We start from the raw sequence: 27,495 nt of genomic DNA on the forward strand, positions 1-27,495 counted from the left end.
CTCGGTTAACACTACACAGAAGATAAACTTGGCATTTGAGCTCTACACAGGAAAACTGTCAAGGTGTCTGAATTCTGCTAAATGAGAGGCCCTTGGTGCCTTTCCCCACGCACCCTGTACATGTCCCTTATGCCAAAGATTCATACAGGGAGTGTGGAAAGGAAAGGCCCACATTGCAAGGTGGGCACCAGAGCAGAGAAGGGCTGGAAGGGGAGTCTTGGGGCACACGGAGCCCACACAGGCACCCCCTAAGCAGTGGTTAGCATTCCTACAGTTGGAGATCTAGACAGAATTTAACCCTCTGCTCTTGGCTTGCTTGCAGATGACCACTCCAGGATCCTGCTGAAGTCTCAGAACAGCCATAGCAATTCAGACTACATCAATGCCAGCCCCATCGTAAGTACATGGTCACTGGGGAGGGAGGACACAGGGCTGTCTCTCTGCACTCCTTGTGATGTCACATTCCTTTAGTGGCACATCTTTAGGCATAGGACGGATGCACTGTTTCCAGCCTCAGAAGAAGAGAGGGAAAACTGGTATGTGTGGCGGGGGAGAAGGACTGGAAAGTTGGGTGTCAGAGGAGGCTTGGCTGGCTTCCACTGTGGAGCTGGGATGTTGTAGTTGGGAGAGAAGCCATGCAGAGTCACAAACCATGGTCAGAGGCATCCTAATCAAAGCAGAGGGTTTCATCGTGTGGATCTGGGACAGATGTAGCATTTACCACATCGGGCGTTTCACTCAGTTGGACTCAGGAAAGCATCAGGAACCTCACTTCCATTCTGAAGTTCCCATTCTCCACACAGGGCCTGCAGTGTACAGTGTTTTCTGATGAGGTCCCCACAGCACCAAGGACTAAAAGTGCACAGGTCATCTCCAGGTTACAACCCTGGATCATCATGTCCTAGGCTCTTTCCACTCCTCTAGTAGGATGCCATCTATGAGAGCATGTCCAGTGTGTTTGCAAGAAAGGGCTTTAGACAGACTGTTATGAGATGTTACCGTCCCTGTTGGGTAAAATTGTGGTTAAGACTCCAGCATGTGTAGCTGACCCCATTTCCTGACCTCATGTTCACCCAGTGAGTGTGAGCCTCTTTGAGACATGAACTGAATGAAGAACTGGTGTTTGGTCTGTACTGCCTGCGCCCAGACCGTTACATGTGCATACATACAGACACAGACTTAGCTGCATGTGCATCGCTAAGGGATGGCTTCTTTCCCTCAGCAGGAGTGGACTTGGAGGCCTGGGCTCAGCTGTCTCAGTGGTTCTCGTTTGGAATTGCTCAGTCTGTCTTTCTGTAGGACTAATTCAAGCTCTAGCTTGAGCCTTGCTAGCTGACTCACTTCCGAGCAAGTGCCCAGGCTCAGGCTCTTCATGACGAAGACTGACAGGTGACAGCCACTCAAACCCAGCTGAAGCAGTTCTCTTCTTATCCTGACCCCTCCTTCCTGAGAAGAACTGGATGAGAAAGTCAGAACGGAAGCAGCAGTCGTTTCCAAGTGTGAACGTCAAGAGTACATGCCACCCGGCTAGGGTTCAGGCTGAAGCCCTGCCTCAGTGTGGGTTCACGTGGCTCACAGCTGCACCATCCACAGGTCCACAAGGGTCACAGGGTATTTATTCTTTGGTGGTGACAGGAGGGTCCCATGAGCGATGTTCAGAGTGACTTCCCAGGCCTTGCTGTCCACAGCTTCAGGTCAGAAGGTTCAGTTGGAAAGGCAATATTCTGGTAACTTTCATTTTCTCTTTACTTCATATTTTAATTCCTTTTTTCCTTCAAATTTGGATTGTAAGAATAAGCCAGAAGAAACTCATTGTGCCGTCTCTCTGAGATAACTGGAGGAACCCTGATAATGACCTTCCTAGCAGCCACTGAATGAGCAGCTAGCTCACAATTACAGCCCAGACAGTCCTAGCTGTGCCACGTAAAACTACAACAGTTACATCTGTGCCTAGTCCTCCTTAAATTTCAGGGAAGTCACCCAGTAGTAAATACCAGAGCAGTCTTTGCTTTTAAATTGGGGTCATGAGAGTAAACGGGGATTCTGCCATCCCACGTAGTGCTTGTGAGAGAGAAACCATGGCTCACTCTCAGTACTGAGCTTAGCTTACTCTGGAGGCCTTGAGACCGAGTAAAGCCACCCACTCAGCCATGGTGCAAACAGGAGCCCAGCGTGTGACCTGAAACCAGCCTGAGATTCCTCACACCACCAAGACACAAGCTCAGTTGTTCATCCTACTGTGTCAGTGGCAGGAGGAAAAGGAATGTTCCAGTCTGAATGCATTTAACTAATTTAAGTCAGGACGTGGTGGATCCTAAGAAAAGGATGACAGATGTCCTAAGAAATCGGCCAAGTGCGGGGGACAATTCGTGGGCTCTCAGAAAATATTCAGGCAAACATCTGTGCCTATGAGTTTGGTATACACCAGTGTTAAATCTCTACTCAGAGTATGAAAGTGCCTTAAGCAGTGTCTCTTGGTTCCAAAGCTCTCATACCAAGGACCTCCCCATGTGAAGACTTGGCATCAGGACAAGAGTCTAGTCCTGTTGGAGTTTAAAAAAGCATCCTGGCCATGCATGTTGGTACGGGCCTTTAATCTCAGCACTCTGGAGGCAGAAGCAGGAGGATCCCTGAGTCTGAGGCTTTCCTGGTCTACACAGAGAGTTCCAAGACAGCCAGGGCTGCATAGGGAAACCCTGCCTTGAAAAATCAAAAAGAAGAAGATGAAGGAGAAGGAGAAGGAAGGAGGAGGAGGAGGAGAAGGAGGAGGAGGAGGAGGAGGAGGAGAAGGAGAAGGAGAAGGAGAAGAAGAAGAAGAAGAAGAAGAAGAAGAAGAAGAAGAAGAAGAAGAAGAAGAAGAAGAAGAAGAAGAAGTCTGTGAAACTTGGCTCACGTGAGGGCTGTAGGAGACACAGGAGAACTAGAGTAAATACAGTCACTCTGAATAACTGCAGCACCCAGGACCCTGTGTTTCTCCCTAAACTGGCTATTTTGGGGGGTACCCTGGGGAGGACAGGACCCATTTGGAGTAGACACTTCTTCACTAGCATCTGCAGTGGGGATGTGTGCCCTCCTCCCTCCTCCCAAACTCTTAAGGGCTTCTGACTTGGAATGCTGGATGCTCTGTTTTTAAAGTCAGTTTTGTTTGGGACATTTCTGAGGGCTTCAGTGTGAAGAAGCCAGTCACTCACACATTTAACAGTTGCCCTCTATGTTTAACAGAAAGACACTAGCTTGTTCTTCAAGTTGTTCATGTGTAAATACACAGACTTGCACCCCATGTTGTGATAACACCCTGAGAATCAGCTCAGCAAAGGCTAGAGTCAACACAGGTGAATGGCTTTGCTTTTTATTATACTGTTCAAGCAGAACTCGTAGACTCAGTGTTCTTGGGTCCTAGTGCCTTCTGACTTGGTTTCCTTAAAGTCACTTGAATGAATCTCCTTGGATTATCTGTTATACTCATCTCTCTGAGCAGGCTGGGTCCCCAAGGAAGATCCCATTAGGGAGACAGTGTTGATGAGACCACTGCTCTGCCAGTCTGTTATCTTACCACTGGAAGCTAAATGGTATGCTCACAGCAGCAGAGGGGAAACTTCACAAAGGAAGTGTGGGTGTGTCCCCAACAGCTGCCAGCCCCTGAGCATGGTATCCACCTCAGTGCCCTGCAAGTATTTACTGATGCACTCAGAATATCTACTTGGACACGTGCATGTACTCATGTCCATGGAGTTCCATTTGATAACATGTACCTAGAAATCAGAGTGTCCAGCATACCCACACCCCCCACCCTATCATACACAATAGAACTGTGGATAACTGGCAGCTTGTGTATGGAAGCTGTAAGCAGAAACGGGAAGCAATGTGAAGAAAAGAGAGAAATGTCAGCCATGAAGGGTAGAGGATGCTGGAGTGGCAGGTCTGTTAGATTCCCCTATTAAGAAAAGTCTCATTCACAGAAACTCATCACCCTCCTCCAAACACGGTTATCCTGCCTTGAAAACTCAGATGTGGTAAAACTTTTGTCTGTCTAGCTAAACATTTGCCTCACTTTTACTCAAAGACTGAACCAAACCAGGGCAGGCTTCCTGCTGCCTCACACTGGTGGGCACCAAGTGTTCTGTACAGTCACCTCCTGGAAAGGCAGCACTGCCTGGGCATCATCTCCCTGCCCTGCATCTGCAGCTGCTCACCACCTCTTCTCCTGGATGCTTCCTGTACCACCCTTGGCTTTCTTTACTTCTGCCTGGTGTCTGAACAAGTTTGATGGGGTTAGAGGATTTTTCTTTAATGACAACTCAGACCTATCACAAAAGTGGACACATTTGCCCTCCCCAAACACTGGAAACACTGCCCATATTTTTCCTTTTAATCTTGTAGTTCTCATTCTGAAAACAGTTTAATTGGTAGTTTGAACATGTCACAATTTTAGGCAAAAGAAATCGCATCCGAGTAGGGAGTGAGGTACCCACTTCCCCTGCCTGGCTGTTTGCAGGAGAGACAGGGTCTCTGTAAATAGCTGTCACCCCAGCAAATGCATATTTTGAAAAATCAAAACTCCTCATTTCTGCTAAGCGTTTTTCTGCTGAAACATCTTAATTGGGGCTTTCAGTGTGAGAAACATAATTTTACCTGTATTGTGTATGCTGGGAATCTCAAAATGAGGTCCAGTTTTAATTACGAATCATGAAATTAGATGCACGGAAAGCTTTTGCCCTGCCCCCACCCCAGCCAGCATCGCATCGCTGTTGTGTTGGAGTAACCTGCACCAGCTGCCTTGTGCTCTCGCCCTCTTTTATGGCTCACATAATTACAAGGTGCATCCAGCACCTTTCTGTGCTGACAGCCGTCATCCCTGTGAGTGCTCACAAGCAGTGCATGGGCTCACGGGGGCTCGAGACTCTTCCCGCGCATCCACACTGAGCATATGGTTAAAACATTTTTCCTTTATGGTTGTGCTGAGAAATGAATTGTCAACAGTTATTTTTAAATGCAGCCCCCCACTCCTCTGTGTGTGTGTGTGTGTGTGTGTGTGTGTGTGTGTGTGTGTGTGTGTGTGTTCAAATTCAGGGCCTTATACACACTAGGAAAGTGCTCTACCACTGAGCTATGGCCTCATTCCACATTCTACATCTTTAATCAAACACAAAAGTCCACATGTTGGATGCCAGCTTTGGACTTGGCAAGGACAGGGTGGGTCTGACTGTGTGGCTGTCTTGACCAGATTCCACCCCCATGCAGTGTCCCAGTCTTCTCCCCTAGGGCTGGTCTCTGGGTCACTTTTGAAAGGGGAAGAACTGCTCTGTAACTTGGGGAGAGCAATACCCAGTGTCCTTGTTATTTGTAGAGTGTCCAAGGATGACCCTGCAGGAAGCCCGTGAATCTGGCTTCTTTTCTGTGCACCTCACAATGTTTGCTCTTGTGTCCATTTTCTTTTTTCCCTGCATAGTCAGTCTTCAAGTCAACCACTGTGACTAAGGGCTGCTATGCCGGACTTCCACCGTGGGAGCAAGCGAGGCACATGCTGACAAACCAAGTAGCCTCACTCACACTCTTTGTTCTCGGTCTCTCATAGTCAGAGAAGAGATGAGATGGAAATGGACTTCTAGAAGGCTGGCCCATGTCTGTGAAGTGCCTGTGAATGCACACACCGAGATAGGCACAGACGGAATGCACACACCAAGAAACACAGAGATGCTGACGCAGACACAGACATGAAGACATACACACATACGGATACATCTATAGAGACATGCATATAGACACACACACACACAGACAGACACGTTAGATACAAATGTGAAGACAGACACATACACATAGGCATATAGACACATGGTTATACACACACAAAAGCATGCAAATCACTCATGTATTTGTAGACACACACAGATGAACACACACATGCAGACATGTGGAAGACACACATACACTGAAATGAGGCCAGTGATCCCCAGGCCAAGTAGCTGGCTGCATGTGCCCCTCCCAAGATGAGCAGAACACCCAACATGATGAACTCCTCAGTCAGGCATCTCTTTATGTGGTCACTCTTTCAAGACCCACAAACTTGTCCACTGCATGTGGGCATGGGCCCATGGCTCAGGTCTAGCCACTCTTACTGAAGTCCAGTGCTGGCAGGCTTCCACACATGCTGGAGTGGGTGGAGCTGTCTCCCTGCCCCAAGCAGAGTCTCAGTGTGTGCTGAACGGCACTGCCTGTACAGCCAGGTGCTGGCTCTGTCCTGCTCGGCTCCTGGTCTTCCTTTGTGTGCACTGCTCTGGAACGTGACAGCCAGGCTGAAGGACTCGGTCAATTAGAGGCTCCTGGCTTTTGTACACTTGTTTTCATCTGAGGGTGATGGGTCTTGCCATGCAGGATTTGTTTGTTAACAGCCCTGTGTTCCAAAGTCTCCCTGCCTGAGTGACTGACGCTTGTACCCACTCTCTTCTTCCTGCAGATGGACCATGACCCCCGAAACCCCGCATACATTGCCACCCAGGGCCCACTTCCCGCTACCGTGGCCGACTTCTGGCAGGTGAATCTTTTTCATTAATTTTCTTTTCTAAAGACAAAATTTTAATGAGTTGTCCATAAATTAACACATTTGGATTCAGTGAAACCAAATTCAGCCCTGTTTATAATGCTTTTCAGATATTACAGAAGTTATAAGAGTTCTTTATTTTCTCATCTGAGATGTTTAATGTTTTAAAGATTTTTTTACTCCTTAGCCATATTATGATTTAACTGTATAAAAGATAAAGAAGTGAAATTAATATGCATTTACAGGATATTTCCTTCAAATGTGCCTTTTATCTGTTGTTTTATTTTTACAAAGCTGAAAAATGTATCCAAAATACAGTTTATCTTCTTTGAGGATTTTTAATTTTATACTTGAAAGGCCATCTTGGTCTCTCCATCCAGCACAATCCTGCATCGCCCAGAATAAGGCTGGGACTTGGGAACTAGTTCTAATGTGTACAGATGCAGACAGAGTTAGGTGGCCAAGAGAGTGCCCCTCCCTGGCCAGGATTAATAGGACTAGGTTTGGGCAGGTCATGGTGGGTCCCAGATTGTGTTTGGGGATGTGGCGTGGCGGATCACCCACTGGAATCTAGGGCTGGGACCCTTTAGCAGCAGGCTGTACCCTCAGGTCATGTGTCAGCCCACAGGGATCCTGGAACATAGGCAGGGTGGCGGGCACTGCTGGGTGTGCTGCAGGAGACCCAGGGGGCCGCCACACACCCCTGTGTGAGCAATGGAGCTGCAATAGTGTGCTAACCGAGACCAAATTACCCTGGATCACTTGATACTGTTTTATAGTTTATTGATTCACAAAAGATAGACTAATGTGCCAAAGGTCAGTAAATCAACTGGCCTTCCAGACTTTTGCCGTCCCCTTTCCCAACTCTACGTGAAAAGGAAATGCAAAGGAAGAGATTAGAATTCCCGCAGCTGAGGCTCAAATTTCGTCACCTGCTTTGTGAGTGCAAGACTCACCAGCCAGGAGGGGTAAGGCCGAGTATGGAACATGTCCATGTGACTCCCTGCTCCTCTGTCTGCCTTCCTCATGCCATTGGGAAAGCAAATGAAACTGGACCGCTGAGCTGCCCGGCAGATGCTCTTAAGGGTGGCACGGAACTAGTGACCTTTGCTATAAGGTTGGTGTTGAGCACATAGTGGTTCCTCAGCTCAGAGAATACTCAGATGCCCTACATGTGAAGCTCACAAGAGTTGTCCAGACCAAAAGAAAACTATCCAGTTTCACAAGGAACTTGGGCATATCACCTTGGGAAGACTTTTCATGTGGAAGCCTTCCTTATGTCTTCTTGAAGTAACTTGTCTGTCCAACTGCTCAGAGCTATACCCAGGAAGAAATACAAAGAACATTCTGAATTGGATGGCAGGACAAAAAATGCCCATAGGATCCTGAGTGTGTGTGGAATGGCATCTGGCTCTTCCACCTTTACTTGTGCTTATGTTTCACCCACCAATGCAGTGCTTCATACATGTGAGGGTCCTCAAACCAACAGAGCCACAGGCCCACTGAGGGATTGGTACAGCTGCTCACACCCACTTCCCGCTCCATGGGAAGTGAGGCTTTACACATCAGTCTGTGAAACCAGGAGGTACATCACTTAGCCAAGTTCACGGCTAGTGAGCTGGAGAGCTTGACTTGCCTCCTGCTCATTGCAGACTGTTGTAGTTGCTGGAGATGGCTCCTTTCATCACTATGCACTGTCCACGGGACGTTTTAGAGAAAACATCTCTAATTGGAATCACCAAAGGAAAAATTTTAAAGTGAGATGAAGCACAGGGTCAGTTGAGACACACTCCAGTCAGAACTTAGCATACAGTTCTGGGAGACAGGACATCTTCCGTGTGGTGACAGCCATTCCACAACCGGAGGTGTCTGTGGCCCACAGGTTCTGCACCTCAGGACGGCTGCACACTTGTGCTTCGTGAAGCCTCAGAGCGGCTAGCTATGCAGCAAAGCAAACAAAAGAGTCTTACCCCTTCCACCAGAATGCCTGGTTCTCACATGCGCCTACTTCAAGGATACAGCCAGGGTTACAGCTAGGGGAGTCCCATGCCTGCACAGCAAGCGGACAGATTCTCACATGTACCCATGTCAAGGATGCCTCTTTAGAGGATTATAGCTAGGAGCTAGGAGCTGTACAAAAAGCAGACACAAAGAGGGTACACTAGCTTGCCAGAACCTGCAGGTCCAGCTGGTCAGCCTCCATGCTGTGTGTCCGAGGTGCCCACATCCATGCAGCATAGCTCCTTCTCACTGAGTCCATAAAAATGGACTCCAGTCCCAGATGAGTTCATAAAAACACAAATGGACAGTTAATTTTGCTGCTGGCCAAGCAGCATGCACACAGGAATCCCACCATCTAAACCTTCTCTCAGGACAGAAAGCCCCCTGGCTCAAAGAAATGTGAGCACATTTTTTAGGGATAAAACTCCATGTGCAGCACAGGCTACCAGCATCAGATCACAGGCTGAAGGTGACGTCTCTCCTCCTCTGCAAGGTTGCCAGCCTAGCCTTCAACAGGATCAAGTTTTTGACCAAAGAACTAGAGACATTGTTACAGAATGTTGCAACATAAAGCTTGTCTTCAAGAAAGCCGGGCTGGCTCCCGAGGTAGTGCTGACCCAAACACCTGCAAGGCATGGTTTAAAGGATGCCCTTGTTAGGCACCAGTGACCTTCCATGTCAAAGGCCAGGGTGAAGGAGGAGTCTCATGGTCAACAACCAAGGAAGGAGCATGGCTGCAATCCTTCCCTGCAGCTGTTGTGGCTACACACCGTGAGCCAGTGGCAAAGACAGCAGGAGTCACCGTCAGCCCAGATGGCCAGAAGTCTCAGGCGTAGGCCCACAAGGACTGAGTCCTCATGGCTGCACTGCGGGGAATTCTGCTTGGACCTCTCCAGTGTGGGCATCATAACCGTTTGCAGCATCTGTCTGAAGCTCCATGACTTCATGGCCTTCCCCATCCCTGTTCAGATTCCCGTCCTGATCCAAACCCCAGGCAATGGCCTCACAGTCCATCCTGACCACTGTGACTTCATCTTAACTTGAACTCCTGACCCTCTTGCCTCTACCTCCCAAATGCTGGAATTACAGGCATGTGTCACCATACCTGTTCTGTTTCCAAGGACACCATCTACCCTCTGAGACTTTCTGAACAGCCCATGGCTCCAACCTCACACACTCCTGCCTACTTCTGTTCCATGCTGTGCACACACTTGTTAAACTATGCTGTTTGGGGCAATGATGGAAAGATTAAAGTCTGTATGTCTACAGGACAGGCACAAGTTTTGTCAAACATTTCCATTCTGCAGCTGGTCAGGTCCGTAAATGAAGAACCCACAGCAGAGAGCGTGGACTGCTGCCTGAGAACTAAGGAGCCTCATGCTAACCCTTTCCCACTAGCTTCCTTGGCAGGAGACAGAGTAAGGGTTCAGCAATGGATTTTTCTCAAAGAGTAAACCACACGGGTGAGATTAGACAGACTTTAGATTTGTAACAACAGCCCTCTGTAGTAACAGTGTTTGGGAGGCCAAGGCCTGAGAATGGCAATCAAGGCTAGCCTGGGCTACAAAGTGAGACCCTTTCTCAAAAACTAAAATGAGAACATAATATTTGTTTATTTATTTTTGGTTTTCCAAGACAGGGTTTCTTTGTGTAACCTTGGCTGTCCTGGAGCTCACTTTGTAGACCAGGCTGGCCTCAAACTCAGAGATCCACCTACCTCTGCCTCCTGAGTGATGGGACTAAAGGCATACACTACTACTCCCCAGCAAGAAAATAAAAATATTTTAAAGGGAAAACATCCAGCATTTGAAGGGGGGCCATTTTGTCACGAGCAGGGAATAATCAGGCTTTCCCCTCTCCTCCATGTTGCTCACACCATGTCTGGAATTCTGTGTCCACTTCTGGGCCCAGAGTTCATACAGTTGAGAAATAAAACTAGAGCATACCAGGGAATTTACGGGAGCAGCCAGCATGGCACAGAGTTCTAAAACCACAGAAGGAAAGAGGAACCACCCAGGAGAAGGGTAGGAAAGGGGTCCTCAGCAGCCAGTGCCATACGTGGGCTCTGTTCACTTGTCACACCATCACCGCTGGTGCCCGGAAAGCTTGGCCTGGAGGTCTACGGCAGGCAACCTGCCTGCCTGTCTAATGTGGGCTCTGCTCCTTCACTTGGAAGGGCTCTTCACACACCAGTGGATTTTTAAAGAGGGAGTGTTCATTTGGATTTGTGAAGTTTTACTGTTTTATTGAGGCCTTCTGAAATAATTGCTAAGACAGCATAATTCCTCATGCTTCTGTCTGTGATACTCACAGGTCCCCCACTGATAAGTGCCGACCGGTCTTTGGAGAGGGTAAATGTCTGAAAAGGAGGAAAAGACAGGGTCAGCTGTCCTGTATGCTTGAATCTCTGTGCATGGGACATAAAGGTCCCAGGATCTTTCTGTAGAAAAGATACTTCGGTGTGAAAAGTGCCTTCTGCTTACCACACTGGGCCATGTGGAGTGAAAGGCAGGTTCACATGTTAGGGGGACAAAGACAGAGGAAAGTAACACTCAATGTTCTTTCTCATGTGTGAGACCCTGGACAGGCACCTGGTCTTGTTTGACCACTGACTACCCTATGGAGATGTAGCACAAGCCTCATGAAACATTGCCTGGGACACCAAGGGTGGTCGTAGTCACATTTAGGAAGAGGACCATAGGTGCCACATGCATGGGGAGAGGAGAATCGGTGTTTAATGGAGACAGTGATTCAGCTTGGGAGGATGGGAATGTTATGGAGATGGGTGGTAGGGATGGCTGCCTGACAGCATGAATGTGTGTTCTGCCTCTGAGCTGAGCACTGAGAAACAGTATATTGTACGTCACACATATCTTACTATAGTTTGAATGTGGACCATGTTTCATGAGTCTGATTCTATCAAGTAGAAGCAGAGGCTCTGAGGCCATGCAGGACCTGCGAGGGCCACAAGCTGGCTAGGACAGGACACATTCTAAATCCAGATCCAGGTGACCCCCAAGTGTTTGTTGTTGTTGTTGTTTTGTTTTGTTTTTGTTTTTTGAGACAGGGTTTCTCTGTATAGCTTTGCAGCTTTCCTGGAACTCACTCTGTAGCCCAGGCTGGCCTTGAACTCACAAAGATCCACCTTCCTCTGCCTCCTGAGTGCTGGGATTAAAGGCGTGTGCTACCACTGCCCAGCCCCAAATGCGTTTTTACCATGTTTCTTGTAAGCATGGAGGCCCCAGGGGTGGGATGGGTGTTCTTGGAAAGGCAGAGACCCTGTTGTGCTGACTTCTGGCATCAAAGAGGCAAGTGTTTAAGAGACAGTGATTAGTCCCATGGCATAGGCATGGAGAGGCACATTCTTCATGTGTCTAAGAAGAGTTAAAGGATGTAGAGGCTGTGGGTCTCCACAAATATGGAGCAATCCTTCCAGGCAGAGGATGCCCACAAAGGTACAGGACAGTATACATGGACAGAAATACACATTAATACTCGCTGGAGACATGAGGAAGGCTGTAGGTGATGGGGCAAGGATCCATGCAAGCATCCAGCCAGTTCTCATCACTGGCTTTTGGTGTTCCTTGTCATTGTCCTCAGCCTACCCTGAGTGCCTGCCTCTGAAGGCTACAGTTACAGGATAAACCTAAGCAAAGAACCATGGAGGATGAATAGGGTGAGAGGGTGTCCTCCCATGTGCTCAGGGTCTCATCAGGGTGAGCTGGAAACGTAGGGATTGCAGTGGTGTGACAGAATGCTGACCACCATAGTGTGTAAGATGCCCACAGCCCAGGCTGGTGTGTGCTGCCTAGCCATCAGCTGAAGTACCACTTTCACATTGTGCCGGGCTTCTCAGCCAGTCTACACATTGTCCCCAATGCCACCAAGAGTCAAACCTTTAGTTTTCCAGACACAATCCCAGCATGCCTCACTGATGGTCTCTTGCCAACTAATTAAAAACATTTCAAACTCTGATGTTAAGGCCGATGGTGTCTCAGCGGCTGATTGCCGTTCAGACTCATCCCAATGGAGCTACGCCTCCAGGATAAACCTGTGTGGGTGAGCTTTGTCCTCATCCAGCCTGGTCTGGAGCTGAGCTTTGGATACAGTTACTTACAGGGCATGATTCCAGGAAGGCTCACGTCCCCCAGGGCCCTTTAGCTCCAGACACTCATGGCAAAGCAGCCATGGTTACCCATTCCTGTCTACTCTTGGCTGTTGGTGAGGAGAGGGACCCTCTGATTCTGCCAGCGTGGTGTGGAGATCAGGGGAGGTGAGCACAGGAACTACACAGGGCAGAGTGGCTCAGCAAAAAGTATGTTTTCTGAGGAACACGGACAGAAATGAGGACAGTTCAGTGGGAAAACGTATCTTCCCAGGACGTCGAATTTCGAGTGTTTCTTCTCCTGGATTTTGGATGCACACATTCACAACCTTTTAAAAGTGAAAAAAGCTAAACAACAACAAAACTCTCTATAAACTTCCTAATCTAAATCTGGGCTTTGTCTAGATGTGTCCATGATCATGGTTGGTAGCCTTGCAATGAGAAATGGCACATTCATTCCCCATGCCACGCAAACATTTAAATTAGGCTGAGTTTGTTTTTAGCAAGTATTTATGGATCACAGCTTGTCTTCTTTTTTTTCTCTGATGTGATATATATATATATCCATGCCCTGGCAAGATCAATTTAAGGGAGAAAAGATAGATTTGGCTAACTTCCAGACTGTAGTCACCAGAGCAGGAAGTCACAGTGAGGAAAACTTAAGAGAACTGGTCACATTACACCTACAGTCCAGAGTGAAGAGCAGTGAACACACACACGTGTGCTAGTGCTCAGCTCCCAAACCGTGAAGTGGCACCTCCACATTCAGGGTGGGTCTTCCCACTTGGAGTAACTCAATTAAGAAAATGCCTCACAGATGTGCTCACAGGCCAATCTGATCTGGACAGAACCTCGTTGAGAGCCTTCCCCTTCCCAGCTGATTCTACAGTGTGTCAAGGCGACAATCTAAACTAACCAACATACGGCTGAAAATGCCCTGGCTGGTCCATGTGTAGTACCCGTTCCTTTTCACTCTCCTTTGTCTCCTGCTCCCTCCTTCTCTTCCTCTTCTCCTTCCCCTCCTCCCCCTCTTCCTCCCTGACCTTTTTTTTCCCTTTCTCTCCCTCTCCTCCTTGCATTTCAAACCTGGCCAGGTCCCAGTTTCAGAAAAAAAAAAAAAAAAAAAAAAAAAGGGGAGGAAGATAAAGGAGAGGGTGGCACCCATCAGAGGCCCTTCTCTCTAAGGAGACCCCACATGTATTCACTTGGAACTGGGCTGCAGGCTGGAGACACGGGATTCCAAGTGGCCCCCAGGGAAGCTTCACGCATGTGTAAACAGCTGGCAATAAATCCACCTAAAATGGTTGCACACGTCTGAATCGTAGGAACTTGAGTTTATGAGAACTGCTGTGGTACAAGGACCCCCCCCCCTTCTCAGTGAAATGTGGTCACCCCAAACCACAGGAAATCTGCTTGACAAGCAAGCAGGCTGTCACATCTGTCCAAGAGAACTCTTAGGTGGTTTCCAGTAAAGTACAAGATTCCTTGTTTTCGTGCTTTTTCTTTTCCTTGGACAAAACATTACCAGGAGAAGCAAGTACAGGCAGAGGACTCACTCCCCGTCAGACTGCACCCCTGTGGCTGGTGGTCACAGGGTCTGCTCATTAGCCATAGAAAAATCCCTTCTGTTTGCAACTTGGATCAATGTTTCTACTGTTTCCTTAGATCAGATCACCTTCAGGTATCAGCTCTAAGTGGGCAGATACCACACTAATGTGTATTTGTTGACTAAGAAGACGTCAGAGGGATGACAAGATGGCTCACTGGACGAGGGTGCTTGCTGCCAAGCCTGGCAACCTGAGTTCAATCTCAGGGAACCCACATGGTAGAAGATGAGAAGTGACTTCCACAACTTGTCCTCTGACATCCACACAAGTGGCTATGGCATTTGCACGCATTTACACACACACACACACTGGTCACATAAATTAATTTAATAAAAAAGTTTAAGATTATATTAGGTCCGGATATGGTGGCACATACCTATAATTCCAGCACTCAAGAGACTGAGGCAGGAGGCTTATGACTTTTAGGCTAGCCTGAGCCTGAGAGAACACATGTGGGGTCTGAGTCCTCCATGAGCAGGATATCACAGGCAAACTGTTTCCCTCTTTGATCTACTTAGTACTCAGCCTCAGGAGTCATCAGTGTTCTTAGGCTTCTCATCATCCACTCAGCATCTCCTTACTGGGCTCAGCCTGTGAGGAGTGATTCATGGCAGACATGAGTTGCACAGTCATGACTGGGAAGTGCTTGATTTTTTTTCCGGAAAAAAAGCTGTCTTCCAGTGCAAACAGCTCCAGCATGCATACAAATATACCTATCTTTAAAAAAATCAAAAACTAGTTTTCTGTGCACCCAAGCAGGCCCTGGGAGGACTCACAAAGCCCTTGATAGTGATGCCTTTCTCTTTTCACATCAACACACTGGGTCCTTTCTGTTTCTTAAAGTAGAGTGCTTACTGGAGGCAAATCTCTGCTGTCAGTATTCGACTTTTTTTTAAATAAGATTTATTTATTTTTATTTTATATGCATGACTGTTTGCCTGCATGTATATGTGTGTGTTATGTGTGTGTCAAGTGCCCGCAGAGGCCAGCAGATCCCCTGAAACAGAGTTGCAGATGGCTGTGTGGGTGTTTGGTACTGAATCTGGGTCCTCTGCAGGAGCAGCAAGTGCTCTTAACCACTGAGCCATCTCTCCACTCCCACCGTGGTCCCTTTTAAAAACTGCAATGTTTTTAATTAAGCGTGGACTGTACTAAGGTTGAAATGACAATAAGACCAGGATCTCATCTGTAAGGAGATGACAACCTGGAGAAAGGTGTGAGGATGGGTAACTCCACGGCAGGATGAAAGCGTCCATCACAAGCAATCTGGGTAGACTGGGTAGAGGGAGTCATTTTCTGCACAAGGGACCAGGGATACTGTCTATAGAAAAGGTTTAATTCTTCCTTTACTTGGATCTCATGGGGCTTTGGCAGAGTGTTTTTTTGTTTGTTTGTTTGTTTGTTTTGTTGTGTCTCTTCAGTTGTACGTGTTTAAGGCACACACAGTGTTTTCGTTGACTACTGAAATGAAATGAATAAACACGTCCATCTATTCAGTTCCCATTTTGAGTTAGGAATGCCTCAGGACCCCTCTCATCAGGGCCAGAGCACAGTATGGAATTATGGGCTTTCAGCACCCCATCTACAGAACTTACTCATTATGGCTGAAGGTTCACACCCGGTGACCAACATCCCTTCACAGGTGTGCATACACTGGACTCCAGAACAGTGCTGCGGATACTCTTGAGTTTGATTCTGGAGCATCACGTGTGAGTGGGGTTGTGGGAGCTTGTGCTTCTCTGCCAGGCCTGTTTCACTTAGCAGGATATCCTCCCCCATGATGCCATGTTTTGGGGGCTGATAGTGTCTCATGGTGCTGGGTCTACATGTTTTCTTTAGCCACTCACTATGAGTAGCTGCCATTCCATGTCTTGGCCATTGTGAACTGAATATAGATTTTCCAACCTGTTTATCTCATCTCCTTTGGATCTGTGCCCAGAGTCAGAAGGGCTTGGTTTTAGGGTATACCATTTTTATATTTTGAGGAATTCATGCCCTGATTTTCATAAGAGCTCTGCCACTTCATGCCCCACTCCCAACACACACAGCTGTACAGCCCCTCTTCTGTTTCTTATCAATGCTCACAGTCTCATTTGTTCAATGATAGCCATCAAATGGAGTTAGGCAACATCTTCTGGTAGTGTGTGTGCCTCTGTGTGTGTGTGTGTGTGTGTGTGTGTGTGTGCACCTGTGTGTAAGGGAGTGCATGTGCACACATAGCAACTTGAGGTCAACACCAGGAGCTTTCCTCTGCTTATTTATCCCCATCTTATCTTTTGAGACAGGGTCGTTCCTTGAATCTGGAGCTTGCCAGTTCAGCTAAGCCAGCTAGTCAATGAGTTCCAGGGATGCACCCGCCCCTGCCCTCCCAACAATGGGTTTATAGACATGTACCACCATGCCCAGCTCGTATGTGAGTACTGGAAATAAACCCAGATCCTCATGTTTGCCCAGCAGGCATTTTACTGAGCTCTCTAACCAGCTCTCCTTGTGGTTCTGATGCACATCATCCTGACAATCTGCAATGTTAAGCACCTTTCCTTACCTGATAGCTTTTGCACATCTTCTTAGAGAAGAAGTCTGTTCAGACCCTTTGCCCATTTTCAGTTGGGTTGGTTTTCATTTGCTAGTTAAATGTGTAATCATTTAAAATGACTTCGAGGAGACACAGTATTTATTTTTTATCTGCTTTAGTTGACTAAATGAAATCTGAACAGGACTGACATTTTCCAGTATTTGTGGATCATTTTGATGGCAGCGGTGACACATCCATGGGTGCACTCACTTGCTTGTACTCCTATGACAAAGTGTCACAAACTGGTTAGATTAAAATGCCTAAAACAGTCCCCCACAGTTCTAGAGGCCAGAACTGGTTTAGATACCCAGAATGTTGGGTATCAAAACGTGGGCAGGGCTGTGATCTCCGAGGATGGAGAGAATCCTGCGTATAACTCCATGTGGCTCCTGGCATCCTTTGATTTGTAGCTGTATTCATCCAGTCCCACTCATCTTCCCGTGGCTGTCTGTATCACCACACCCGCTGCTCCCTTTCTATAGGGATGCTATACTGGGGAATTAGGGAGGGCTCTCCTCTGGCAGGATTTCAGCAGGGATCTTGTCTCCAAAAAGGGTTTCAGGTATAAGGGATCAAGACTCTAATGTGACTTTTGGGAAAGACACAGTTCAATCAATGATGTTTTAATAGAGTTTTAAATCAAAATGGGTTTTCATGTCAGTAAACTTATTCAGTTGGCTAAGTAACAGCCAAAGAATGCATTTAATGTTGACTAGATAAATGGTCTAAATTACTTCCTTTGACTCTTTCTGTTTGTTGCTGAGCAAGCATAAAGAAGATCCCTCTGCAAAGTAGCCAGACTGAGTGTCATTGGGAGTTTCTGATCTGTGTCACCTCTGGGTGGATCAGGACCGTGGCCTCACAAGACTGGCATCAGGTTTAATGGGTTTTACTCCTACCCAGTTCCACTGGATGACATTTGTCTTTGGCATAGAAAGAAGTCATAAAGGGAGACTCTGTGCCCCTGATACCCAGACATGCAGGACAGTAGAGCTCAAATCATCCTGTGCCTTTAAGGCAGGTTACAAGGGGAGACACTCTGCATCCGGGACAAGTGCACAGAGATGGGGCACCTCAAACTCTCTCCCTGGGCCCTGGACCACAGCCCACAGCCTAAAGTCTATACCTGGGACCCAGGACTAAAGCTTCCCTTCTAATCCATCCGAGCAGATTTCCTTCGATCTACAGGTGGAGGTCCTGCTCACTGCCTGGGATTTGTAATACACTGTGACTCTGCAAGCAGAGGAATTCGTCAGCGCAAGTGCAAACATCTGACTTAACCAAAACACCTTCCCTACCTGTGTTGGGAATTTCCTGCCACATTTAAAGTCTCCACCCAAATGCCTCACATTAGTGTGTTAGATAGATGAGAAGAAGGCAATAAATATTATATTCTCTGGTGCTCAAACAAAAGTGCCAGAAACGTGAGAAATTATATTGATTTATGGTTTAGAGAAACCTGCCAAGATGAAGAAATATGGAGAAATTGAAATAGACTTGGTTGAAATCTTACAGCACTCCATATCCCCACCCAAAATCTGAATTAAAATCGTTTACCATATTATAGGGTTACACCTGGCAGACAATGTTGATGAAGACCAAGACTTGAGGCAGGCTGTGAGGGTCCAGGTTTCCTGCCTAGGAAGGGACACAAGGAAATGTCGTCAGACCCACAAGCAGCTTGTGAAATCAGTGCCCAGTCAGGCTACAATCTATCTGATTTAGTAAATTCCCTCTTTGCCTTTATACACACTGACCTAAAAAGAAATATTATCCCTCAGGGTGCCTTTGAGATTGTTTGTTTAAATTAAGTTTCATTTGGATTTAATCTTAACCAAATCTTCAGAGAGCCAGGCAGGCACCCTGAAAGGAAGCGCTATGTGTGTGAGCCAATCAGAGAGCCTGTGGAACCTGGAGGACCCCTCTGCAAATGAAGGGCTTGGTAACATTGCACACCGGCAGCGCAGGCAGAGTGCTAGAAGATGGTTTATGGTCTAGATCATTGTATTTTTATTACACTCATAAAATCTGTGTTTCTCCTCATTTTCGTAATGGCTTCAATGAGCGCCTCCACTTTCCAAAGGCACAGTAAATCGTTCTGTGATGGGAGCCCTGACTTTGGTGGAGCAGGTTGGAAAGCTTACAGTATGAAACACGCTTAGAATTTTCATCTTACCGGACTGGCACCAAGGCAAAAAGCGGTGTGTGGGCTCAAGTGTGATTCATACTTATTTGCGGGCTTTTTCGTAAATACTTCAGGAGGTTTCCATTAAATTCCAATATAAATGATACACAGTGAGACGCCTTCAGAGTATTGACTGTTTCAGTCCCACGGGAATATAAATCAATATGGAAGGAGAAAACACTGCACACACGTCTGACTTCTAAGACGGAATTTAATGGAGTAATTTAATAACATGAATGGCGATGAGAAAGCATTTTCTGTGTGAGATTCGTGTGTTCCTTAAATAACAAGACCTTAATCGGATTTTTACATCTGCATTTAAAAGAAGCAAAAGCTCTCTTGGATACCAATTTTACACCTAAACACGGTTGCTTGTACATATTTCTGTGACGTTAGCTCGGAGCATGGCAGGGAAATCAGAGCCCTCTTCACTCGGAGCATACTGTCCCGTGCTGAGGAAAGTCTGTAACAGCCATGCCTGGGTAACAATCTTGTAAATCACCCGCAACATTCAACACAAAGGTTTGCATCTCAAAGTGATGGCTTCTGTTTGCAAAGTGGTGACTGAGGGGGCTTCCTCGAATGACAAACAAGCATTTGTGTGTTTGTTGTGGCTTAGATCAATTTTATGTGGCTCCTGTAAATTATTAACTAAGGCTTGGATCCTTGTCATCTGAATGGTGTCACAGTGTTTGGGAGCAGGATCTGTCATACTCTTCCTAAGAACCCACTTCTGATAGGAGGGTGGCTCCCCAGGAGTCACGTGACAGCCGCCATTAGTCTACTCACAAAACGGTGTCCAGTCTGAGCCAGTTTTGTGTTGTGTTCTAGAAAGTCTCTCTTATAGACCAAAAGTTGCTGGGCATGGTGACACAGGCCTTTAATCCCAGCACTCAGGAGGCATAGGCAGATGGATCTCTGTGAGTTCAAGGCCAGCCAGGGCCACATAGTGAGACTGTTGGTTGAGGGTGAAACCCATTGAGTGGTTTGGTTTTTTTAATATCTCATGGAACCTGTAGAAGATGGGGCTAGTGTGTGCAGAGGTGTGAAGCAGCTGCCCGGTGCAGGATCCTAGGAGAGAGACACGAGTTCCCCCTGAGTGGGATAATTGTCCCTAAGGGTAGTAACCGCAAGTTCTGTGTCGTCTGCAGATGGTGTGGGAGAGCGGCTGCGCAGTCATTGTCATGCTGACACCCCTCTCGGAGAATGGCGTCCGGCAGTGCCACCACTACTGGCCTGACGAAGGCTCCAACCTCTACCACGTCTACGAGGTACCAGGACGGGGCGCCTGCTCGGGGGCCTGGGCAAGAGCACGGATTTCTAGTCCTCATCAACAACCCCGCCAGTTGCTCTATGGGGCTAGGACATCCCCAGGGAAGGCTTTAGCACATTTGACTTCAGAGGGGGTCAGGTGTTGTACAGCTGATAGAGACCCAACGCCCAACACAGCTACACAGTTAGGGATCAACTCAGGAGTGAATGTAGGCATTCCTTTCCACAGCTGTATAATTCTAAAGGCTGGTGGGAAGAAAAAAATGCCTGTCATGCAAAGGTGGCCCAGGTCCAAATAATAAGCATCCCAAGCAAGGTCCATTCTCACAGAGAACACTGCCCATGTCTGAGTGGCTGGCAGTTTTTCTTGCCTGAGCCATGGGGTCTATAGTATTTGACCTTTTTGTAAGGGGCAGATTTCTCTCGCTGGGTTCCCTACATATACTACAGTGAAGGCAGTAACTGCGGTGTTCAAGCTAGGACTCAAATGCCTTGTTTGGTTGTTTGTACATCAAGTTAGAGGCTTGACAGTAGCCGTAACAGCATATGGCTAGCAGGCAATAGGTTTTAACTTGGGGAGAGATAGGGCCCTCCCCTCGGTGTCCGCTGAGTCTTGTGCTCCCTGATCTATACCAGTTAAAACTGAAAATGGAGGGGAGGAGAGCTGGGGCAAAGCAGATGTCACCTGTCTGTCTCCTCAGCCTGTTCCCCTGTGTCCCCAAACACACCACTGTGTTCCTGTAAGTCTTGGGCTCACATGCTTTGCTTTCCTGTCCCCACCAGGTCAATCTGGTCTCTGAGCACATCTGGTGCCAGGACTTCCTGGTGAGGAGCTTTTACCTGAAGAACCTGCAGACCAATGAGACACGCACGGTGACCCAATTCCACTTCCTGAGTTGGTATGACCAGGGAGTCCCTTCCTCCACGAGGTCACTCCTGGACTTCCGCAGGTAAAACGAAGAGCATGCTGCATGCTGGCAAACGAATGCGACGGGAGTTTACCCGGACAGGCCAAGGGCATGTGGGTGGGGCCAAGTCTCAGGGTTTTTACCACGCTAGCTGCAGCACAATGACGGGTCAGGAAGAGAAAGGGAGAGGGCAAAGGGTGTAGCCAGTGCCTGAGGTCAGTATGAGTCACTTTCCATCACTAGTGCTATTGGATGTGAGGGGGCAGGCATCGTAGAACTCTGGAAGTGTGGTCATAATTTGACAAGATTCTGCAACCCACCCGAGATTTATATTCCATGAAGCTTTGGTAATAAAGTCAGATTTCTAATTTGGCTACTCATCTGCCAGCCAGGCTAAGGAAATCTCATCAGGCAAAGGCCAGATTATAGAATGGGCAATCTTGACTAAAAAGCCTAAAAATATAGTCAGCCCATGAATGTGTTTATATGTTGAACACAGTTTTGAAACCGACAGTCTTTTTAATGCGCCTTGTTTTGTCATTTGTTGCTCTAGTCAGCCAAAGGGGAAAAAAACAACTGTCTCATTTCAAAATGTCCTTATTGAGCTGTTGAGATGAATGCTAGACTTTCTTACAGGAAGATACTGACATTGTGAAACAAAGCCAAATGTGAGGTAGGCGTGCTGTTTGCACATCACACTGGTGGTAGGGTAGTGCCACCCAAAGTGGTGAGTGCACAGCTGTCTATCCGTGTCAGTGCCAAGTTCTGTACTCCACATGTAGCTAACCGGAAGCCCACCCCCCCCCCCAACAAGTTCTCAGACAGGGAACTAGAGAGCTAGGGCCCAGTGTTTTACAGAATGTGGTGCCATCAGATGATAAGACAGACAGTTCTAACTGCAGGAAGGTTAGAAAGGAGAGCATTGAGAAGAAAATGGTGCTAAGATTGACCTGTACACTTGAATGTGTATGTTACAAATGCTTAAGCTTTTTATGATAACACTTTTTAAAAAATTGGGGGAAACAGGGTTTTCCTACGTAGCCCCTGTCTGTTCTGGAACTATGTAAGCGAGGCTGGACTCGAACTCACAGAGATCTGCCTGCCTCTGCCTTCCAAGTGCTGGGAATAAAACTTCTTTACCTGAATCATTCTTTGGAAAGAAATTACATGACAGAGTTTAAGAAAAGACAGGGATTTGGTATCAAGGCCAATGGCTCCAACCCAGCTGTTACCTCCCCTATAGGTGCATTCATAAATCCAAGAACATCCTAAATCAGCCACTGTCCACAACTCCTTCCCTCCCACCCTAATTTCCTGGCCACTAGACCCCTCCCAGTACACATAGAATCTTAAGACACACATAGAATCTCTTGCTCATGACTGGCAAAGTGGATGCAGCTATGCAGATGGCTGCCCATCTCACTCACTACCCGTCTCCAAGCTCATCCAAGGGGTTTGCACATATATGTGTATGGGCCCATGTCTGTATTCATATATGGAATGGAACATACCCATATCCAGCCCTCGGGGTTCAGGACACATCCTGGAGAAATCAGGATCCCCAGGTCTCTCCATCTCCAGAAACTATCTAAGCAGACATGGTCCAAGGTTTGTTTACATTATAAAGAAAACAAGACTCTCAGCCCAGTGTTGAAGGCTTCCGTTAAGGTAGATAGCTGAAGTCAGTTTGGGCAGGACCCAGTAGCCCAGCTGAGGACCCTTTCACACCACCCTGGGTAATTGGCACAAATGACCACACTCTCCCGGGCTACCCTGGCTTAGAAATGAGTTGCCAGTGCCAGCAGCTAGAGGGATAGGAGGAAGCCACCTTTGGGGACCCCACCTTGTTCAGGGGAGGGTTTCTAGTGCTGTAACAATAGCCTAGCATTCTCAGCAGGCTTGGGGTGTGTGTCAGGTACCCAGGATGTGTAATTAACTGTTTCTGGAGCCCAGGGGGCACACATTTACATTTTAAAGAGAAACTGCTAAGAGATAATTAGAGTCACATGTGAGGGCTTGGCTCTACAAACCTCTCTCTCTCCTGCCTCCTCTCTCTCTCTCTCTCTCCTCCTCCCCCTCCCTCCTCCCTCCTCCCCCTCCTCCCCCTCCCTCCTCCCTCCTTCCGCACTTCTTGCTGTGTTCCATGCATCCACTAACGCTGCTCACTGTCAAACCGACAAACCCTTACTTTGCCAGCTACTTAGCGGTGGCCAGTGTCATTTTTGTGATGTTGCAGCTAGTAATATGAGCCCAGTTGCATAGTCACAAAAGTGATCATTGGAAACTGTGACTGCTGCAGGGACACGGGGCCCCTCTCTGAGCCTCTAACGACCCGACTTTGCTTGCTGTCCGTTTGCATGGCGACTCCTTCTCACTCAGTGACCAAGGGTTGGTTTGTATTGCTAACGGTTCCTTCTCTGGGAAATCCTCCTGCCAAAGTCCATATAGTATCCATTTCCGCTCAATGTTGGAGACCTCGCTTACTGATGACCTGTCTAAGACCTAAATGAGACAACCGTGTATTGCTCATCTTCATGAATAACCAGCACCCGCATCTCAGGTCCTCGGATGAACACATTGGCTCCATGTGTGACTTTTTTCTTTTCTTTTTTTTTTTTTGCTTTTCTATTTGTGGTATTTCACGCTGTAATAACCCATGATTCTTTGTTAATAAAGTTCTAAGCTATACTGCCACAAGTATTTCCACCATGTCTCCTACCTGGCCCCAGGGTTGCATGTAAATATGGCACAGGGTGGGTCTGGTGTGGGTATGAAAATTACAGTGAAATCTCTCAAAGGCCTCCTGAGGCAACCAATCTGAAGAAAACATACCTTAAGCATCCTGTAGAGGAAGATGGGGCCACGGGGAGTGGAGATCTGAGTGGCAGCCACTTAACCTGGGTCACACTCTTACCTAGAGAAATTATGGGTGGGTGCTGAGCAGTTAACGGTGCTCTGCCTTACAGATTCCTTGTGGTGTTTCTTCATGTGCATCTTCTATGCTTAGCCCCACCAGGAAAGCAGAGCAGAGTAAACCTGATGACTGGCCACCTTGTGGGCATGCAGACACCTTCCTAACCCACAGTAGCCAAGCATGCAGTGTGACTGAGGGTCATTCCTGTTAGCAGGGAAACTCTGCATAAAGAGAAAAAGCTTTGAGAAGAAAGCCACTCAGTGGGCCTGGTCCCTGGGTTTGCAGGGCTTGTGCCTGCCAGGCTAGGGTTCCATTGCAGCCACACCTCAGCCCTATGCACAGGTTCTACCAAGCCAGCAGCCTCATGCTCTGGCTTTAATACTCATGTGTGTCAGAGCTGGAGCCCAGCAGGGAACAGGGGACTTCGGCAGGAGAGGCTTACTTGGTCTGCTTTCAAATATGGTTATTCTCCAAGGACCAAGCCTTTGGGGGTCACCCTGGTATGGGGGTGCCGTTGCTCAGGGAGTTTGCTTCTAATCTTTGACATCCTCCAGGCCCCACAGTGCACCTCACACCCCTGGCCACAAAAGGCTCCCTCAGAAGGGCCAGGAGAGAGCTCACTTGTTTCACCCTCATGGTTCTGAGCGCTCCCCCTCTTCGGAGCCTCTGTGGGTGGTCCCGAGGCTCTAAGATGCTGCAGGTTTTTACAGATTAGAAAGCAGCCACAGAACAAGTGCCCTGAACAGAGCTTTGAACATGACCTGTCTGTAGGGGGGCGCATCTTATCCAGGCTCTGCATCTGCCCTTCAATTCCCATTTTTGCTGGTCCCATTGTGGGGGAGGGGGGATTTAGACTTCTATCAGAAGTACCTAAGTCTAGTAACACTGCAGTGGAAGTCGAAAAAGGAAAAAAAAAGAAAAGCCTTCTGCTATCGGCTGCCTGACACTAAATTATCTACTCAGTGCACAGGCCTTAGGACGCAGGCTGCTGCCTCCTCCACCTGGCCTCTCTGCTTGGAAGCCCGCAGCCACACCTGATTGATTTCCGCTCTCCACTCTCTGTCACAGTGCTTTGAAGGCAAAGAAACGTGACATATTTCCATCTCTGGTTCAAGGAGAAACATTTTTTCCTGTATTGTCATTTTTTTCCCCCTTAATGTGAGTCTCATTGGAGGAGGTCACACAGCACGTTCTAGAACACACCCTCATCACACTTTTTTCCCCTTCCAGCAAACTCAGAACCTGTCTTTACTTTCCTTAATAAGAATATTTTACAGACAACTTTAATGTGCCTTGAAAACTTGTTTAGTTGTTTCTGAATTAAAAATAAATAGATCTTGGAGCCTGTACTGTGAATTGAAACCAGCCCTCTGGTTGAGATATGGTTTGGTTAACAATACCTCGAATATCTCACTGCTAGTGCTTATATCTGCCAATCTAAACCTGTACAGTGAAGTTATTTTTAAAAAATACTTTGATTTAGAAAAATAGAAAAGACTGTCCTGAGCTCCCTGGAGTGTTCTCCATAATTTACATACCCTCACCTCAACCATCAGAGCATGCTGTTTTTAGATGTAATGATGTTATATTCAGTGTGATGAACAGACTATGAGAGATATTGAGCATATGGTACAAAACTCAGAGTTTCCCAACAGGAGTCCAGTCACCAGAGCCACACCTAGGGACACATCAGGGGGGAGAGAGGGCCTGGGGTGGTGAGGCCAGAACCCTGGCTCCTGTACCTGTGGCCCAAGCCTGGAGTTCGCCCTTGCGAGGGGAGAAAAAGCATTCACTATGGATGTGTAAGATGTGTTTTTAAAGCTCGTTTACCAAGTTGCCATCGAAAGGGAAAAAGTCATCGAATTAGATATGTAAATTCTCACCTCTATGTCCAAACAGGCTATTACAAAAATTACTTAGATGTCTGGACTCTGTGCTGGGGCTTGTTTGTGGTTCAGATGACAGCATGTCGGCTTGACCCTATAACTTTGATCTCTTTTTATTTCAGAAAAGTAAACAAGTGCTACCGAGGCCGCTCTTGTCCAATAATTGTTCATTGCAGGCAAGTATAACTTTAAACATGGACTAAGTTTTGCTGTTTCAAAATATAACAGATACAATTACAGTGTGGGCCGAGCTTTATGACTGCCTGGTGAATGAATATAGCTGTCTCTCTAAGGGAAGCCACAGGAATAAACTTAATTTGCCATTCTGTTTGGCTAGAGGAAGCTGTGGGTCTTTGCCACTGCACACAGACTAAATAGTGCCATGATCTGTCTCCTATTTCTAATGCCCACATACACCTGCCTTATTTTTTTCTTAAACCCTCATGGTGCCACAAAACCTTGAGGACCCAGGTTCAAACATGTGCTTATCCCAGTCACAAGGTGAAAAGTTAAAAAGGAAACAAGCTTGTGCAAAGGGGTCAAGCATATGGAAGATACACTGGGAACAGTCTGTAAAGACAGGGATTAGCTGCCACCACTCTGCTCTCGGTGGCTGAGTCTTGCAAAACTTCAGTGAGAATTCAGAGCATATTCAGACCAGCTGTTCTGTCTCTACTGGACAACTGTCCATGGTGAAGAAGTCACACTCTGTTTTTCTAGAACTGTCTCATAGAACATTCCTTTCTGCCTGGAATGAAAAGAAGATCTGACCCTAAAGGTCAAGCGTCAAATGTGTGTGTGAGTGTGTGTGTGTGTGTGTATGCATGTGTGCAAATGTGTGTGTGTGCATACACATGTGTGCATGTGTGCAAGTGTGTGTGTGCATACACATGTGTGCATATGTCTATGTCTGTGCAAATATTTCTGCCTTTGCAGGGAGTGAAAAATAGCCTGTGGTTTTGTGTCTCATAATGCAGAACAAAGCATCTTTCACCCATAAATGTACTGAGATAAGTTATAGTTTGTTGGAAGATTTTTGTAAGATTTCTTAAAGTGTTCTGAAACTGTACCGTGTGTAGAAGTGGGCCACACTGGGCTCAAGGGTGTCACCAGCAGTCCCTTGTCCCCAATGTCCAAATGTGAACTAAAGTGCAGTGTGAAGTGTTCCTCCCCCCAGCCTGGCCTGTCTACAGCATTTGGGAGCTGTGAAAGCAGAGACAGGACTGTCCACCTGAAAGAACTGCCTGGGGCCACCCGGCACCCCTGGAGCGGTACCCGAAGTCCTCAGTGGATGCTTCCCCTAAAGTCGCAGCGGATTTGCTAGAAGTCTACACGTGAAGCATCCTTCCTTTAAAAGATGCCAGGGGTGTGAGAACAAACTCCCACTTGATGAAAAAGCATGTTAAAAACTCACATGACACAGTGGCAACATCTACGTGGGGGAGGAGATGGTCTCACATGGTCCTAGTGAGAGATGACTTCGGGCCACCGTTCACACAGG

At 47.3% G+C, this 27,495-nt stretch overlaps 1 protein-coding gene across 1 annotated transcript in view; it reads left to right on the plus strand.

Moving 5' to 3' along the window:
• The window catches only part of Ptprn2 (protein tyrosine phosphatase receptor type N2), a 749,243-nt gene that overhangs the window by 696,813 nt on the left and 24,935 nt on the right, over window positions 1-27,495 (plus strand). Inside the window, exons 16-20 of the mRNA XM_059279385.1 lie at window positions 323-396; window positions 6,458-6,535; window positions 20,166-20,285; window positions 21,070-21,236; window positions 26,117-26,170. Coding sequence (XP_059135368.1) covers window positions 323-396; window positions 6,458-6,535; window positions 20,166-20,285; window positions 21,070-21,236; window positions 26,117-26,170 — 493 coding nt within the window. The remainder of the gene's footprint in view (window positions 1-322; window positions 397-6,457; window positions 6,536-20,165; window positions 20,286-21,069; window positions 21,237-26,116; window positions 26,171-27,495) is intronic.

The sequence above is a fragment of the Peromyscus eremicus genome, chromosome 14 (genome assembly GCF_949786415.1).
Source record: "Peromyscus eremicus chromosome 14, PerEre_H2_v1, whole genome shotgun sequence".
In the NCBI taxonomy this organism is placed as follows: Eukaryota; Metazoa; Chordata; class Mammalia; order Rodentia; family Cricetidae; genus Peromyscus; species Peromyscus eremicus.